The 17637-nt window shown below is 46.7% G+C and overlaps 1 protein-coding gene across 1 annotated transcript; it reads right to left on the bottom strand.

The window, feature by feature from the left end:
• SDHAF2 (succinate dehydrogenase complex assembly factor 2) lies at nt 8114-17612 on the bottom strand. Its single transcript, XM_005699761.3, has 4 exons — nt 17472-17612; nt 12263-12486; nt 12075-12184; nt 8114-8859 (listed from the first exon to the last, which is right to left on the bottom strand). Exons 1-4 carry the CDS (start codon nt 17505-17507, stop codon nt 8729-8731), a joined length of 501 nt encoding a protein of 166 aa, XP_005699818.1. The 5' UTR covers nt 17508-17612; the 3' UTR covers nt 8114-8728.

Genomic DNA, 17637 nt, shown 5'->3' with positions numbered 1-17637 from the left:
ATCAAAAACTGGATGGATTTTAAAAAATATTTATTTGGCTGTGCCAGGTCTTAGTTGTGGCATGCAAGATCTTTTTAGTTGTGGCACGGGGGATCTAGTTCCCTGACTACGGATTGAACCCATGCCCCCTAAAGTAGAAGCATAATTTTCGCCACTGGACCAGGGACGTGCTCTAAAACGCTTTGGATATTGCTGTATGTTTGAAATTTTTTAAAAAATAATTGTTAGAAAAATTCAGTAACATCTCATTTTTTTTATTTTGGCAAGTGACACTATTGATGTGATTTTTTTCTACTTATGGTGATGATGTCATTTCCTTTTAAAATTAATTTGTTTAAATAAAAAGGAACTCAAGAGAGATAAGTACGTAGATATTGGTATAGATGGTACATCGGCATAGATGGCAGAGCTCATGATGACAATGAGTGAACAAGGTAAGTCTGGGACAAAGGGGTGCTGGGAGATACCCAAGTTCTGGGGAGACCCCAACTTAAATCCTGTTTTGCTGCTTCCCAGCTCTGTGGCTGTGGGCAAGCCTCTCTGAGTTTGTTTCCTCAGGTAGAAGTGGGATGACGCAATCTCCTCTGAAGGGAGGCTTGTTGTGAGATGACCCAGGGAAAGCCTGGCTTGGGAGACCACAGTAAGTGCCACTCCACTGCCTGCATCTGGGAAACGTGGAGAACACTGCTACCTGGAAACCAGTCTGAAGGATACCACCAAGGCCGGCAGCATACATGCTTGGTGGGGATGAGCAGTAGGCAGAGATTCTAAGAACATCCACCACACTGAGCGAGGAGTAAGAAAGCACTCAGCCTTCTTTATGGTCCAACTCTCACATCTGTACAAGACCACTAGGAAAATCATAGCTTTAACTATACGAACCTTTCTCCAGTGGGGAGACAGTCATTAATCAAAGAATGATGGATTTAAAATGGATAGGTCAGAGAGGGCTACTCTGAGGAAATGCACCTGAGCAGAGATCTGAAAGAGGATAGGAGTGAAGGGGGAAAGGGAGGAAAGAGAATCCTGGGCAGAAGGAACCACATTTGCAAAGGCCCTGTGGTGGGAATGGTCATGGAGAGGATGAGAGGCTGAAGAAGCCTTGGAAGGGCAGAGCAAAGAAACTGGCAGCTGGGCCAAGATGAGGTTTAAGACGTGGGCATCCCATACAGGACCCTTACAGGTCGTGTTAAATATTTTCTTAAAAATTTTTTAAATTTAGTTTTGGCTGCAGTAGATCTTTGCTGTGTGTGGGCTTTCTCTAGTTACGGCAAGTGGGGGCTCCTCTCTAGTCGCAGGGCACGCGCTTCGCATTGCAGCGCCTTCTCTTGTTTGCAGGTCACGGGCTCTAGGGTAGCTGGGCTTCAGTAGCTGCAGCCTATGGGCTCCGTAGTTGTGGTGCATGGGCTTAGTTGCCCTGTGGGACATGGCATCTTCCCAGACCAGGGACTGAACCCATGTCCCCTGCATTGGCAGGCAGATTCCCAAAGACTGGACCACCAGGGAAGTCCCTCCAATTTTTTTTTTCCTAGAAGGTTTGAATACCTTGTATTTTATCTATTTATTAATTTTTTTTTCATGTGGGCCTTTTCCCCCCAGTTTTATCATTTGTGGCTGTGCTGGGTCTTCGTTGCGGCACGGGCTTTTCTCTAATTGCAGAGGGCCGGGGCTGCTCTCGAGGTGTGGTGTGCAGGCTTCCCCCCGCAATGGCTTCTCCTGTTTTGGAGCACGGGCTCTCGGGTGCATGGGCTTCAGTAGCTGCAGCTCCCGGGCTTTAGGGCTCCAGCTTAATAGTTGCAGTGTACCAGCGAGGTTGCTCCAAGGCATGTGGGATCCTCCTAGATTAGGGATCAAGCTCACATCTCCTGCACTGGCAGGTGGATTCTTTACCACTGGGCCACCAGGAAAGTCCCAGGAGTTTCATTTTTATTTAAGAGCAATTGAAGGGTTTTCAGGAGGGGGAAGCCATGGCTGGTACAGTGCATTGCAAGACACTGATTTCAGGGCTGCAGGTAGAGAACAGATGTGAAGGGGGTTCAGATGGCCATAGCTGTTGTCCAGCTAAAGGATGCAAATGGCTTTGACCATGGGGATGATGCTGGAGACAGAAAGAAAGTGGATGGTTGCAAGAGCTCTTATGGAGGTAAGTCCACCAGCCTTGGGATGTAATGGATGGAGAAGGAGGGGTTCAGCACAGTTCTTAGCTTGAATAACTGGATACAGGCTGATGCCCTTCACTGAGAGACTACAGAGGAAGACTAGGGAGGTTTTGAAGGGGTGGGTGAGATAGGGGGAATAGCCTTGTTCCCTTTTGGACATGCCGAGTTTGCAGGACCTTTGAGATACACTGGAGGAGCAAAGCTGGCAGTTAGATGTGCAGGCTGGAGCTCAAAGGAAAGTACGGTTTGAAACACGGATTTGAGAATTGTCCACATTCCTACAGTAATGGGGAGTTTCCCTGGTGGCTCAATGGTAACAGCAGCAAGGTGGTAATGGATACCCTGGTGTGGGTGAGATCACAAGAGGGAGTACCAAGAGAAAAAAAAAGGACGACTCTTAGGGCATCAGGGGGGACTTCAAATTTAATGACTGCAGGGGAGGGGGAGGCGCCGATGTGTCTCCAAATAGGTAGAGGTGTGACTCGAAAGGCAGAAGGAAACTCAAGGAAATGTTGAATCATAAAAGCAAGGGAGGTTTCTATCATTGGTCAGAGGGGACAGTAAAGCTTTGAATAATGATCATTGGATTTAGCAACTTGGAGGTCCTCGTGACCTTGGTGAGAGATGCTTTCATCATCTCTGAAATGAGGTGGGGAAGCTAGAGAGGTGAAGACAAGGAAAGGATGGGAGACAAGGAAGTGGAGATGAGTGTAGTCATCTCTTGAGAGAAGCTGACTTCTGAAAAGAAGGCAAGGAAAAGGTTTCATGTGCCAGTAGCCACACTCATCCCATCTTTTCTTAGACCTTCTTGAGCCTAACTTGTTTTGCTGGTTCCCCTCCATGCTTCTCTCTTTCTCCTCAACATACTTAAGCTATTTGGAACAATTAAGTAGGAGGCTTCCCTGGTGGTTCAGATGGTAAAGAAATCTGCTTCCATTGTGGGAGACCCAGGCTCTGACCCCTGGCAACCCACTCCAGTATTCTTGCCTGGAGAATCCCATGGACAAGGGAGCCTGGCAGGCCACAGTCCTTGGGGTCGCAAAGAGTCGGACACGGCTGAGTGAGCAACATAAACAAGTAAGAGGCACACCTTTAATCTGATCCTTCCTGAGACACTTCATCCAAGGGAAAGTTTTACTGGGGCTTTGTTGCCCAAAGCTTTGCCTACATCTTATCTTTGTCTATTTATAGATTTTTAACCCTGGAAGGCCCAAGATTTCTGGGTTCTATTTCCTTTCATACCTGGTGAATTTCAGACACGAGGTAATTCTGTGCTGAGCTCATCTCTTCCTTATAAATCCTCACCAATTGCAGCCAATAGTAGCCAACGGGGTGACTGGTTTTCTGCCTTCCAGCCTCTTCCTTGTGGGCTGTCAGCCTGGTAAACACCTGGGCTTCCTCCCCAGTCAGAGCAGGCAGTAGCTTTACCCACGTTTTGCTAATGCAGAACATAGAACTCCTAGTTTTCAAGGGTCCTACCTCAGTTTCTTTGGTTGCTTCTGCTCAAGTGCTGAGCCAATGTCACCACAGGCGAGTAACTCCATCCCTCTGGGCCTGTATCTGCACTGGCAAAATGAAGCCAACAGGACAGCCTGCTTCACAGGGCTGTTACAGGAACTGCATGAGGCCATGCAGGTACTGTGTTAGCCCAGTGTGCGAGCACTCAGGGCGTGCTGCCTGTTGAGATGGTGGAGGAGTTACATGTGTTAGTATGAGACGGACACTATGCTTATGAGTCTGATATACTAAGCAGCCACCTTTTAAAAAGTGCTAAAGTGAGACGGTCGCCCGCCCAGGAGACAGGATACTCACTCACCCTGGCCAGTCAGTGATTTTTCTTCTCTGTAAGCACATCTACATGGGAAGCCCAATTACCATCTGTGTCAGTTACCAACAGTTATAATAATGCTGTATCACAAATCGCCCCAAAACTTGGTGGCTTAAAAGTAATAAGCATTTATTTACCTTAAGGGTCTCTGGGTTTGCAATCTGGACTGGGCTTGGCTGTGTTAGGGTTGGGGCCACTTGCCTATCAGCTGACTTTGGTTGAGGGGACAAGTATGACTTGGACACACGTCTCTCATGCTCTGGAAAGCTCACCTGGGAAGGCTTCCAGGTGGTGGCAGTAGCGGTGCAAGAAGCTCAGGCAAGCCCAGTTGTGCAAGTGCTTTTCAATGCCCTGCTTACTTTATAAAGGAGGTAGCGGATGGCTTTGGAGCACAGGCACTGGAGGCCCACTGTCCAGCTTCCAAATCCAGCTGCCCCACTTATGGGCTGTGATTTGGGGCAAGCGGCTTAATCTCACCAGGCCTCACTTTCCTCACCTGGACAAAGGAAATGAGAGCTGTGCCCGCCTCAGATCCCTGTTGTGAGGCCTGAGTGACGTCATCCGAGGAAAGCTCTGAGGAGTGCTGGGCACACCATCAGCCAACACCACTGGCTGTGACGATGTCACTCGGGTGCCAGGCACCGTGCCGAGCACTTCCCACGCGTGACTTTGTCTTTGCGGCAACACATAAGGTGGCTCTTTGACCTTTCCTTTTACAGATGAGACACAGAGTGGAAAAGGTTAAACAGCATGTCCAAGGTCACCCAGCTGACCAATCGGAGAGCCAGGATTCTACCTTAGGTCCATCTCCCTAAACTGCTCTGCTCTATTTCTCCAACCCGTGCCCCAGGGTGTCACCAAATGTGAACATTCCACAACACAGAAACTAACTGAAACCCACTGGGAAACTATGTTCATCTTAACGTCGTGATTTGCTCTTTATTGCTACATGCTGTGATGTGTAGTTATGGAAAGTGCGTTTATGTTGTCCTTTTAAAGATAGTAGTCTCATCCTTGGCAGGGATATCTGGATTCGGGCGAGACCTGGGACCCCGACGGAGACTTTACCTCAGGCTACAAGGAGGTAGATCTCCTTACAGATCTCCTCTTTGGATGCCTGATGTTATTTATCTTTGATAGCTTCAGCATTTCCACCGTCCACCCTGAAATGTCTGGTGCCTGACAGATGTTTTTTTTCCCAGGTATTTGTTTTTTAAAGGCAGAGGAGCACTCCTTGCCTCGGGTCACTGTCCCACCGATGCTATGTCGCCTGATGGGGGTGGGAGGAGATCCTAATGCCGGTCCTCACTTCCAGAGGGTTCACTGGGAAAACAAACAAGGTGGCTTAACTGGGACCTCATGAGCACTCTTGACAGCTGCAGGATGGCAAGTCTTCCACCCTCAGATACGACCGGCTGTACTAATAACAAGCTACCAGAAAAGTCTCCCAGCCCCGCTTGCTGTGTATGGCTGTGTGAGCTCCCCCATCATGGAGCCTCCCTCATTGTCTAGCAGATGGACGGAAAGATAAACTCTCGACTTGCACAGTGGAATCTTTGCCTAGGGCTATTTGAAAATGAGTGAGGTTTGTGCCAGTTTCCACCCTTGCTGGAGCTAAGACGGGGCACGTGACCTCCAGACGACAGCCTGTGCTGGTCAGAGGTGGCTTTGTAGTGACCCCAACAGATATGCCCCATCTAAGGTCCAGAGTTGGGCAAAGGGCATTTGGCTTATGGATTTTGGAGACTTAAAATAAATGCTGGGAAGAAGACAGCTTTTATTGCCCCCCTTTGACGTCTGATGTGGGAGCCTGTGTGACAGGTCTCGCGAGACCACTTCAGGAGGGGCGGGCAGGTCTCGCGAGACCTCTTCAGGAGGGGCGGGGCAGGGCCAGATGCCTGTGTGCCCACGCTCTGAATGAGGTCAGCGAGCAGTGAGGTGTCAGACGGAGAGGAATGAGTCCAGATTCTGGTTCCTCACGGATCCTTGGGGGGCTGCTGGCCCTTGCTCTATGTTTATTAATTTTTAAAAAATGTCCTGTGGTCGGCCTAGTTTCACTTAATGCCTAATAAAGGGAAAAACCGTTCACATAGCACCCCTGGGTCTGACACTGAGCAGCTGAAGTTAAGATCCTTCACTTTCAGAGATGACAGAGACCAGCAGCCTGGGAAGAAAACAACTTCTTTAGAAGCATGCCATCCCCAGGTGAAAGTGGCAGCTGAACCCCTTATATTAAATAAGACAAAAATCAGGCGAGAAGAGATCAAACCTCCAGGGGGGGAAAAAAGCCCAAATTGCATACTTGGCTGCTGAGATTTGCTGTCTAGGAGTCCAGAATAGATGGGTCACTGCCCAACTGTCATATGTACTTCTCACAGTCCAGACATCTCTCTACATTAAGTCCCTACATTAACATTCTCCTCATGGTACATCAAACAAGGCCTGAGAGAATGGCCAGAGTCGGCAGTAAGCTCCCTGAGCCATCAAAATCGGCTTCTGCCCTCCATTTCTCACCCCCATTCCTTGCTTAGATGATCATGCTACAGATTTTTCCTTCAAAGGCCTCTTTTCCTTCAAAGAAACCAGGGTCTGTTTTCTCTCCAGTCTTTGCTGGCTGGTTAAGACACCCCGTGGTCCTCTAACAGGCCTGGCTTTCCTACCGGCAGAGGACTTGGCCCTGCACAAAGCTCTGGTGACCTTGCTGGCATGCCAGGCCTTTTGCGTTAAGATACAACTTCTCAGACTGAAGCCACGATCAAATGCTGAGACCTAACATCTACCAACAGCGTACTGTGTGACGAGGACGATGAAAGTCTTGAGACACGAGCTTTCTCTCTTCATTTCTGATCTTCAGAAAGAGTTAAGACAGGGAAAGTCATCAACCCCGTTTTATAGACAAAGAAAACTGAGGTTCAGCCCCATTCACTTACCCAGCAAGTAAGCAATGGAGCCAGGATCTGACTTGTACCTACTGCCGGCCCTGCTTCTTCCAAGAGCTACCTTGGATGACCGAGTGCTTATTTTGGGAAGCACCTGGCAGCTTCCCGTCCCCCACATGACACACAGGTCATGGCTTAGAACTGTCAAATCTCTTCACTATAACTTTTTAAAGCGAAGATTTCTGCAGTTTCCACCAGTTAAGGCAGCATGTTCTGGCAGAAAGTTCATGAGCTTTGGAGACAGACTGAACTAAGCAAGATTTTGGCTTTCTGGCTAAATAGCAACTCCATCTGGGACAGACCACTCTCTCAGAGCCCACTTTCTCATCTGCAAAACAGGCACAACAGCGCTTGTCTACAAGAGAGCTGGGAAGCTCTGCTGAGATCGTAAGTGATGAAAGGCTGGTTCTCTCCTCGCCCCTCATCAGCCAAGGACCCTGAAGGGCAGGCAGGACCACACAGAGGTTCCGTGGGAACCCCAACTCCATGATGCTGCAAACAGGTACTTCCTGCCTGTGTGTATCTCTGTTGTACACCAACCGCCTGCCTAGCAAGTCTGGCCTGTTTCCTCCGATTCACACCTGTGTCCTGGCCCAATCTGGGTGACATCTGTTCTGTCTGGATGATAGCTCCGAGGGCAAAATTCCTCCAGCGAGACAAAACCACACTCCTAGCAACCAGAAGTCTTTTCGCTCTGGAGCTAAACACATTCTGCTAATTCATCCTAACATTATTTCTTACACATCATCAGTTTGTCAACTAAAGCAATTGTGGCTACTGCTAGTGCTAAGTCACTTCAGTCGTGTCCAACTCTGTGCGACCCCATAGACAGCAGCCCACCAGGCTCCCCCATCCCTGGGATTCTCCAGGCAAGAACACTGGAGTGGGTTGCCATTTCCTTCTCCAATGCATGAGAGTGAAAAGTGAAAGTGAAGTTGCTCAGTTGTGTCTGACGATTAGCGACCCCATGGACTGCAGCCTACCAGGCTCCTCCATCCATGGGATTTTCCAGGCAAGAGTACTGGAGTGGGGTGCCATTACCTTCTCCAAGCAATTGTGGAGACTGAAATATAGAAAACATTTGCTGTAATTGAAACTTGGAGATTGTGACCTTGTAAAACTCTATAAACATATATGCCTGCATGAGAACACACAAAATTAAAATAACTGGGTGAGGGTTGAGGAGCTGTGATTTTCCTTTTTAAAATATTCTTTAATATACACAATTATCGTTCAGTTTATAAAATGAGCATTCTAGAGAAAATCTGCTGAGGATGCTGACTCTTAAGCAGCATGCCCACACCGTTCCTGCCCACTGCCCTCATTCTGCCTGCTGGGCCTTTGACGGGTTCCACTCAGGGGGCTTGGACCAGTTTCCCCTGGCAGAAAGAACCAACCCAGGCTGGAAGGGGGAATTTCACAGGGACAAAGCCCTGGCTCACCCGGGGAGCCTTCCACACAGCACAGGCAGCTGGCTGCCTCTTCACATTGAGCACACTTCTGGCTGAAGCAGTGAGCTGGCACAATGCTTCCTCCTATGGAACCAGAGAGAGAGTCAGGCCTGAGCGACAGTGACATGGATAAACTGCTTCTGAGGCTTAGATTGGAGCCAAAGGGTCTTAGCATGAGGTGCACTGAACATATACATGTCCTTGGAGAGAGGTGGGTCCATCACTGCAGGCTAGACCAGAGATCTGGGTGGGCTGAGCATCTAAGGAGAAGCAGGACATCAAGGCCAGTACCCATCGCAGGCAATGAGCATCCGTAGAGCCCCCGAGGCCAGGCAGATGGCGGCACGTAGCTCAGTGTGGCTTTTCAAAGAGGTATTCAAGATCCGGGGCCCGCAGTCGCTGCTCTTTGTTTTTGTTCTTAGCAAAGTCTCTCAACAGGACCATGACTTCGTTTTCAAATATTTCTGGGGCTGGTTTTGCTTCTGTAAGGATGAGCAAAAAGAATTACGTTGGTCAGTCAACTGTCAGATGTATAAAGATCTTTTTTTTTTAATATTTATTTATTTGAACACACGCGGTCTTGGCTGCAGCACACAGGATCTTCGATCTGTTTTGGCAGGTGGGATCCAGTTCCCTGACCAGAGATCAAATCCATGCCCCCTGCATGGGGAGCACGGAGACTTAGTCACTGGCCCACGAGGAAAATCCCCCACTGGCCCACGAGGAAAATCCCGAGAGTATAAGGACTTTAAAACTTGAAACTCTGGCTTGGCCTAAAACCACAGTGGGTACACAGAGCAGCTGCATTCTTTCTCTGGATATACACGCAGCCTGCACCACAGGCTGGCAACCCACGGCAGCCGGTATTTGTAAAGAGCGTTACTGGAACAGCTGCTCTCACTTGTTTACATATTGTCCGTGGCTGCCTTTGTGCTACGATGGCAGGGCTGAGCAGTTGCCACAGAGACCATATGGCCGCAAGACGACAGCATTTATTATCTGGCCCAGCATTTATTATTTGGACAAGCACAGCTGACCCCTGGCCTGTCCAGCCTTGGCTGTTCCGTTTTGCTTTGCATTCAGCTCTTCAGTTGTTTTTGGAATACTGTGTTTTTCCTTCTAGTATGTTAATCTCCTGAGGCAAAAGTCCTTGGATGTTAAGTGATAGCAACTGATAACTCCAGTAAACTTAAAACATAAAAGAATTCACTGGAAGGCTATAACAGAGGCCCATAAAACCGACAGGAACCTGTAGAACCAGATTTGGATGGAGGCAACAAAGGCACCAAGAGCAGAGAGGAGAGGATGCCAGCCTCAGGGCAGCAGGAGTCTGGTGGATGCTGCACACCTCTGATCTTTCTTTCCACCCCCGAGTCTCTCACTTAAGCAAAGCCTCCCATTGGGAAAGCTTGGGTACTAAGCTTTGGAATTACCCTCCTAGCAACACTAAATACAACGTCAGGAGAGGGCATTCCTCAAAACAAAGTCTGATTTTCCCTCATTTGGCACACAGCTGGCATCTGGTGGGCCTGGCGTCTGTTGTTTTGTGTGACAATCAGAGTAAGATTGAGGCGATTTCAGTTTCCCCCTAGAATGCTGAAAACTGGACAGAACACCCCATTCATCCCAACAAGAAAAAGTCAGATAAACTAGAAACATCATAACTTTTTTGAAGTCATCGGAAAGCTGAGGTCACAGGCACCCAAAGAAAATAAAACAAGGAAAGAAAGGCCCCTCAAAGGAGAAAATGGACATGCACACACACGCTCACTTGAGACAGGGCACAGGAGGAAGGGGCACTGGGCACCATACAAACAGGCAAAGAATTTAGAGGATTGTTCATCAGCTACTGCAGCCAAGCATAGGTGAGCATGAGTGTGAAATCTCCGGGAGCCACAGACACAAGGGGGATCTGCCCCAATGGGCAGGTTCTTCTCAACAACCCCTCACTGAGTATGCTCACGATGAAGACAGGGTCCAGAGCAGGAGGCTGCGGAAAGCCTCCCTCAGCAATGGAGGCCAGGAGTAGGGGAGCAGAAAAACACTGCCCCCACCGCCCCCCTACCAAAAGCATAAACCCCAGCCTAGTCCTTGTTTTCTACAGAACAAAAGCTTCAAGGGTCTGGGAGTAGGTTAGTGAGTCCTGTCTCCTATAGGGCCCATGTGAGGACCCGCTTGGGCTAGTGGAAGAATAAAAGAAAAAAATCCTCTACCCCTGTGGGACCAGCAGGATCACTGAAAAAAGACCCTCCACCATGACTCATGGTCACAGGGCCGGAAACTGGACCAGGACAACAGAGAACACCCTCCCGATCTCCTGTCCCCAAATTAACACGCACAGTCTGGGGGAGGGCAACACCACGGACAGCCCTTTTGAGGCACAGAAATACAGGAAAGTGCACATGGTAAGACGTGCTTCCCTGGTGGCTCAGTGGTAAAGAAGCCACCTGCCAGTGCAGAAGACATGGGCTCAATACCCGGGTCGGAAAGATGCCTGGAGAAGAAAGTGGCAACCCACTCCAGTATTCTTGCCTGGGAAATCTCATGCACAGAGGAATCTGGTGGGTTACAGTCCACGGGGTCTAAAGAGTCAGACACGACTGAGCACATACGTACGCATATACACTGTAAACCCTAGGGCAATCACTGAAAAAATTATAAAGAGATGTAAGAAGCCAATGGTGGAGATAAAACGAAATCTTAAAAACTCAAAACCCACAGAAGTAGAGGGGAAGAGAACAAAAAACAGACGGTAGGAATAGAAAACAACAACAAAAAAAGATGGTAAGTTTTAATTCAATCACACTGGTAGTTACATGCAAATGGCCAAAACACACCAATGAAAAAACGTACTGTAAGATCAGATTAAAAAGAATGACAATATAAGCTATCTATAAGAAGCTCAACTTCAATATAAAGCCAAAGATACATTAAAAGACTTCCAGGTTGGCCCTGAATATTTCCCACTCCCCTGTGTACCAGCCCTGTGGAAACTAAGTGGAATTATGGTGTATAATTTCTTGAGAAGGGTCCGTTAAAAAATGGAGCGTGTTCTCTTACTCTTTTTCCCTGGCTGAAATATAGACACGACAGATAGAGCTTCGGCAGCCATCCTGAGGTCATGAGGTAGCCAACACGGGGGAGGGTGAAGGAACAAGACAAGAGGAATCTGGCCTTAATGACTCTGAAACCCCTCTGTGCGTTCTGGAGGGCCTAACTTTGAACTTCTGTTATGAGAAAGAAAAACACAGTTCTGTCTTCCTTAAGCCATTGTTGTTTTGGGGTTCTATTACTCACAGCCAAAGCTAACCCTAACTATACACAGTGAGAATTCATTCCTCACAAAGCTGGCGTCAAGAGAGAGACTCCCAAGGACTTTATGCTAGGCAGCCAGAACTCTCTCGTTCCACTTCATTCCTGCCCTGGTTTTTCTTCAACTTTCCCTTTGATGCTAGGAGTTTCCCACACAATTTCACTAAGTTCTCTTTTTGCTTAAGTTAGACGGAATCAGTTTCTATTGTTTGCAAACAAAGGACCTTAACTCGTAAGACAAATTTTGCACATTTTGGAAAAATCTCGAGAGAGGTTGGGTTGAGTGTCTACAAAAGAAAAACAAATTGCCCATGATACCTTTCCAGACTCAAATCAGCCCACATCATCCTGTTTTTCACCTTATGCTGCTTATCATGCCTAGTACCTGTAGCCCAGTAGTAAATATCCCAGTCGTTACTGGGTTCATTAATCAGGCGATCGTAGAGGTTCAGCTGTTTCTCCGTCATGTGCTGCAGATGTTCCTTAGCGAAGAGGCTAGCCAAGAAAGAGAAAGAAGTTGAAAAGGCTGTCTCTAGCCAGAGAGAAGCAACCCCCATTCTCCTCTTCCCCTACCTAAGCAGGATGCAGTTTTCCAGCATTCCCCTCTTTCTGCTCTCATAGAGCAGCCGGGCTCGTTTGGTTTCTATGGATTCATCAGTTCGCTCCTGCCACGGAGGCAAAGGGATTTCAATCATATCCTTCTGTGAATCGTTCGGGCTGTCACCTCTGTAGCAGCGTCTGCATGATGTCATGCTGAGTGAAGGAGACACTAGGTGGCGCCTTGACAGAGCAAGCATCTGAAACAAAAAAGCCACATCTTTTTTTTTTCTTCTCTTTTTGGCCAAGGTGGGCAGGATCTTAAGCTCCCCAACCACAGATTGAACCCAGGTCTGTCGCAGTGAAAGCCCAAGTCTTAACCACTGGACTACCAAGGAACTGCCTCCCATAAGCACCTTTTTAACAAGGATGACCATCCTTGTCATTCACTCAACATATAAACCAGGTGCAAAATGCATCTCATCTCCTTTAGACCTTAAGAAGTTACGTCGACTTTATAATAAGCATAGGTGGAGTTTAATCTTTAAAAATTGTGAACTACTATGTTACACATCTGAAACTTATAAAATATTGTAAATCAACTACACCTCAATTAAAAAAAAAACTTATGCTGATACTGTCCCCACTTTACAGCTTAGGAAGCTGAGACTCAGAGGTTAAATGACTCACTAAGATCACCCAAATATTAAGAATAATTCCTGAGGTTTGGAACCCAACTCTGACTGCAAACACGTTCTTAACCAGTGCCTTTCCTGAAAGTCTCCAATGGAAATATTTTCTTCTTCCCTTAAAATTCTCACAATATGGTTTGCATTCTAGTCACCTGCCTGTGTTAAAATCTGAGCATACAGTGATGGCAAGGCCCCTAACTCCTCAAAGTTTCCCAATATAGAGAAGGGCCAAAACTATCAAGATTCAATGAGAAGGTGGTGACGTCAGCAAGATGGTGTTAATAGGAAGCCCCACACTTTCCTTCTCCTGCAGAGACAGCAACTCCCAACACATGGACCAGTTTCCTTCATGGTAAATCCAGAAACCAGCTAAGAGGCTCCTGAACCCTAGGTGAGCACAAAAAAAGCTGCATCACAGCTAAAAAATTCTCAGGCCTCATTCACCATAGTCCCTGCCCCTGGCTCAGCCCAGTGCAACTGGAGAAAATTCTCAGCCACTGGCTTCTCCCTGGGGAGGGAAAGAAGAGACTGAAACAGACGTCCAACACGTGGCCCTTCACGGGGCGGCCTGGGTGACTGGCTTCCGTCTTGTCTGAATCGAAGTGTGACAGAAAAGGCGCCAGGCTGGGGGCTGCTGAGAACTAGGTGAGGGTTTGGACTAGCACACGCTTACCTGCCATCATCCCTACCAGTGGCTCAGCACAAAACTAGCAGAAGAAAACCCCCAATTTTTGGCTTTTCCCTGGGGAGGAAGAGCTGGCATGTGTGTCCAATGTTCCAGCTTTCTGGGTAGCTGCCAGAAAGAAAGTTTTCTTTTTTGCCTGTCTCAGAGCACTAACAGGATCCGGTATACTCTAGGTATCTGGGGGGGTCTCTGAACACACAAAAAAGCTGGGTGGCTTGCTGCTGCTCTGAGGACCCACGGTACAGCAGACAGAGGCCAACAGAAAGAAAAAGGAGCATGCATCCCAAACTCCTGCTTTCCAAGGAGATGTACAAGGGACTAATTTCTGTCTTGGCCAACCTGCAGCACTCATGGGACCTGGGATACTCTAGAAATCTGGAAAGGGCTGAGAAGAGCTGGGGAAGTTGCAGCAGCTACAGAGAACCTGCAGTACCATAAACAGACACAAGAGGGAGCCAGAGATTATGAGCACTTGAAAAAAGAAGCCAGCAAATCCTGCTGGTGGGGAATTTACATGCACAAGTCTAAAGACATTTCCATACAAAAAGTTTGAGAGGCCCCCAGATTCTCTGACAGGACTGATGGAAAAGATCTTTTCTTGTACAAAGAAAAGACTGGGAGGTGGTTATTTTTTTCAAATGCATGGATCTAAGCACAAAGTTCCAAGGTGCATGAGAAACAGCAAAACAAGGCCTACCCAAAGACACAAAATAAACTTCCAGCAACCAATCCTGAAAACAGACGTATATGGATTACCTGACAAATAACTCAAAAAAAGTTGTCACCAAGATGTTCAGTGAGCTGAGGAAAACAACGCATAACCAAAATGAGAATACTGACAGGAAAAAAAAAAGTTTTTAAATTGGAACTGAAGAATAACAATTTTGAAAAATTCACCACAGAAGTTAAACAGCATACTTGATCAACCAGAAAAAAAAAAATCAGTGAACTCAGTTTACTTGAGACTACTCATTCACAGGAAGAAAATGAAAACAAATGAGTGAGATAATCTTGGGAGACATCACCAACTGATCAATATAAATACTATGGGAGTCCCAGAAGGAGAAAAGAAAGAGGGGCAGGAAGATTACCTGAAGGAAAAATGGCTCAAAACTTCCCAAACTGGGGGAAAGAAATGGACATCCAAATTGAAGCAGCAGATGACACTAGCCTTATAGCAGAAAGTGAAGAGGAACTAAACAGCCTCCTGATGAAGTGAAAAAGGAGCGTGAAAAAGCTGGTTTAAAGTTCAACATTCAAAAAACTAAGATCATGGCATCCAGTCCCATCACTTCATGGCAAACAGATGGGGAAACAATGGAAACAGTGACAGACTTCTTTTTGGGATCCACAATCACTGCAGATGGTGAGTGCAGCCATGAAATTAAGACACTTGCTTCCTGGAAGAAAAGCTATGACAAACCTAGACAGCATATTAAAAAGCAGAGACATTACTTTGCCAACAAAGGTCTGTATAATCAAAGCTATGGTTTTTCCAGTAGTCATGTATGGACGTGAGAGTTGGACCATAAAGAAAGCTGAGTGCCAAAGAATTGATGCTTTTGAACTGCGGTATTGGAGAAAACTCTTGAGAGTCCCTTGGACAGCAAGGAGATCCAATCAGTCAATCCTAAAGGAAATCAATCCTGAATATTCATGGAAGGACTGATGCTGAAGCTGAAGCTCACCTGATGTGAAGAACTGACTTATTAGAAAAGACCCTGATGCTGGGAAAGTTTGAAGGCAGCAGGAGAAAAGGGCAACAGAGAATAAGATGGTTGGATGGCATCACCCAGTCAATGGACATGAGTTTGAGCAAGCTCCGGGAGCTGGTGATGGACAGGGAAGCCTGGCTTGATGCAGTCCATGTGGTTGCAAAGCGATGGACACTGAGCGACTGAACGAACAAAAAGGAGCCAAAGGACAGTAGATAATAACACAAAAGTATATGAAAGCATAAAGCTTCATATCAAAAACCTAGACAAACACAGGCTACTATAACACTGCAATGATGGTAGGTAAATCACGTTTAATTCTGACTTAAAAGACAAAGACATTTTAAAAAGCTATAAAATATACTGCTGCTGCTAAGTCACTTCAGTCCTGTCCGACTCTGTGCAACCCCATAGACGGCAGCCCACCAGGCTCCCTCGTCCCTGGGATTCTCCAGGCAAGAACACTGGAGTGGGTTGCCATTCCCTTCTCCAATGCATAGAAGTGAAAAGTGAAAGTGAAGTTGCTCAGTCGTGTCCGACTCTTTGAGACCCCATGGACTGCAGCCTACCAGGCTCCTCTGTCCACGGGCGAGAGTACTGGAGTGGGGTGCCATTGCCTTCTCCGATAAAATATACTAGTGGATACAAAATAAAATATGTCATTGTAGTATCAGTAACATAAGGTGGGAGGTGTAAAAGAGAAGTTTGGATGAGACTGAGCTATTATCAGCTTAAAATACATTATAAAATGCTTAATGCAAGCCCTATGGTAACCACAAAGGAAACATTTACACACAATAGAAAATGAGGAAGGAATCAAAGCATGTCTATAGAAAAATATCAATAAAACACAAAAGATGACAGCGAGAGGAAAAGGACACAAAGCTACAAAACAGAAAACAATGAACAGAATGGCAACTCTAAGTCCTCTCTATCAGTAATATTTTAAATGTAAACCGATTAAACTCCCCAATCAAAAGACACACAGAGACTGAAGGGATTTTTAAAAACCCACAAAATCCAACTATATGCCTTACAAGAAACTCATTTTAGATGTAGGCTGAAAGTGAAAGTGTGAAACACATTCCACTGCAAATAGAAACCAAAAGAGAGCACAGATGGCCCTACTTTCGTTAGACAAAACAAACTTTAAGTCAAAACTATCAAGAGATTTTAAAAGGCCGTGAAATGATGAAAGAGTCAACTCACCAAAAGGGTACAACAATTATACATACAACCAACAGCTGAACACCAAAATATATGAAGCAACTATTGACAGATCTGAACGGAGAAACTGCAACACAATAGTTGCGGATTTCAAAAGCCACTTTCAATCTGGATAGAACACCTAGACAGAAGATCAATAAGGAAGTAGAGGACAGGAACAACAATGTAAGCAAATGGGCCAAAAATACACACACAGAACATGCCACCCAACAGCGGCAGAATACACATTATTTTCAAGCACTCTAAGAACATTCTCCAGGACAGAGAGCATGTTAGGTTACGAGTTTTAACAAAAAAGATCGAAATCATACAAGGCATCTTTTCTGACCACGACAGAATAAAACTAGAAATCAAGAGAAGGAAAACTGGAAAATTCACAAATAAGAGAAAACTGAACAACACCCTCACTCTTGAACTGGGTCAAAGGAGAAATAAAAAGGGAATCATAAAATATCTGGAGACAAAAACACATCACAAAATCATGAAATTGGCAAAGAGCAGTATTAAGAGAAAATCTTACAGTGTTAACAGCCTATATTCAAAACGAAAAAAGGTCTTATGAAACCATGTGAAATCAAGACACTAGAGAAGACTTAAAAAGAGCAGAGAGGCTTAAAAACAGAGAAGAAAGGCGCCCAGAAGGTGTCCGGCCAGTTCCACCTGCAAATAGGTGAAATCGGAATTGAGTCTCTCACGAAGACTGATGGTTCAACGATATTACGAGACAAGCACACAGCGGGCTCAGGCCAGGGTGGATGTAACCTGAATCTCCTACGTTGCAAGATCAACCTCTCCTTGGGTCTGTCCTTGCCTGGGCTGTATAAGACAGGTAGATGCTTCTCTCGGTCTCCACAACTTCAGAGGAAGACGAGGCACAGTTCCCACTCTGGCCTGCCCAGGAGTCTAGAACCCCCCATTCTCCTCACCCGCGCAAGAACCGGGAACACAGCGACCACCGCCATTTTTCCCGACCCGCATCAAAAGCCTACAGCCCAGCCACTTCCGGATACTTTCGAACACCAGGGCCTCCGACAGCGGCGCCGAAGACTTGAGCAGGAAGATGCGTCCTCGCGTATGGCGGAAGTGGCTGTG

This window comes from Capra hircus, chromosome 29, assembly GCF_001704415.2.
Source record: "Capra hircus breed San Clemente chromosome 29, ASM170441v1, whole genome shotgun sequence".
NCBI classification, from domain to species: domain Eukaryota; kingdom Metazoa; phylum Chordata; class Mammalia; order Artiodactyla; family Bovidae; genus Capra; species Capra hircus.
The sequence above is the reverse complement of the archived record's forward strand: the minus strand, read 5'-3'. Positions and strand labels throughout refer to the sequence as shown.

Bases quoted from the DNA above. Each gene is read 5' to 3' on its own strand.
- SDHAF2 (XM_005699761.3), bottom strand. From the start codon at position 17,507: ATGGCGGTGGTCGCTGTGTTCCCGGTTCTTGCGCGG. The intron at 12,487-17,471 runs GTGAGGAGAATG...TTTTTGTTTCAG, and splicing joins TGTTCCCGGTTCTTGCGCGG to ATGCTTGCTCTGTCAAGGCG. The intron at 12,185-12,262 runs GTAGGGGAAGAG...TTTCTTGGCTAG, and splicing joins GAAAACTGCATCCTGCTTAG to CCTCTTCGCTAAGGAACATC.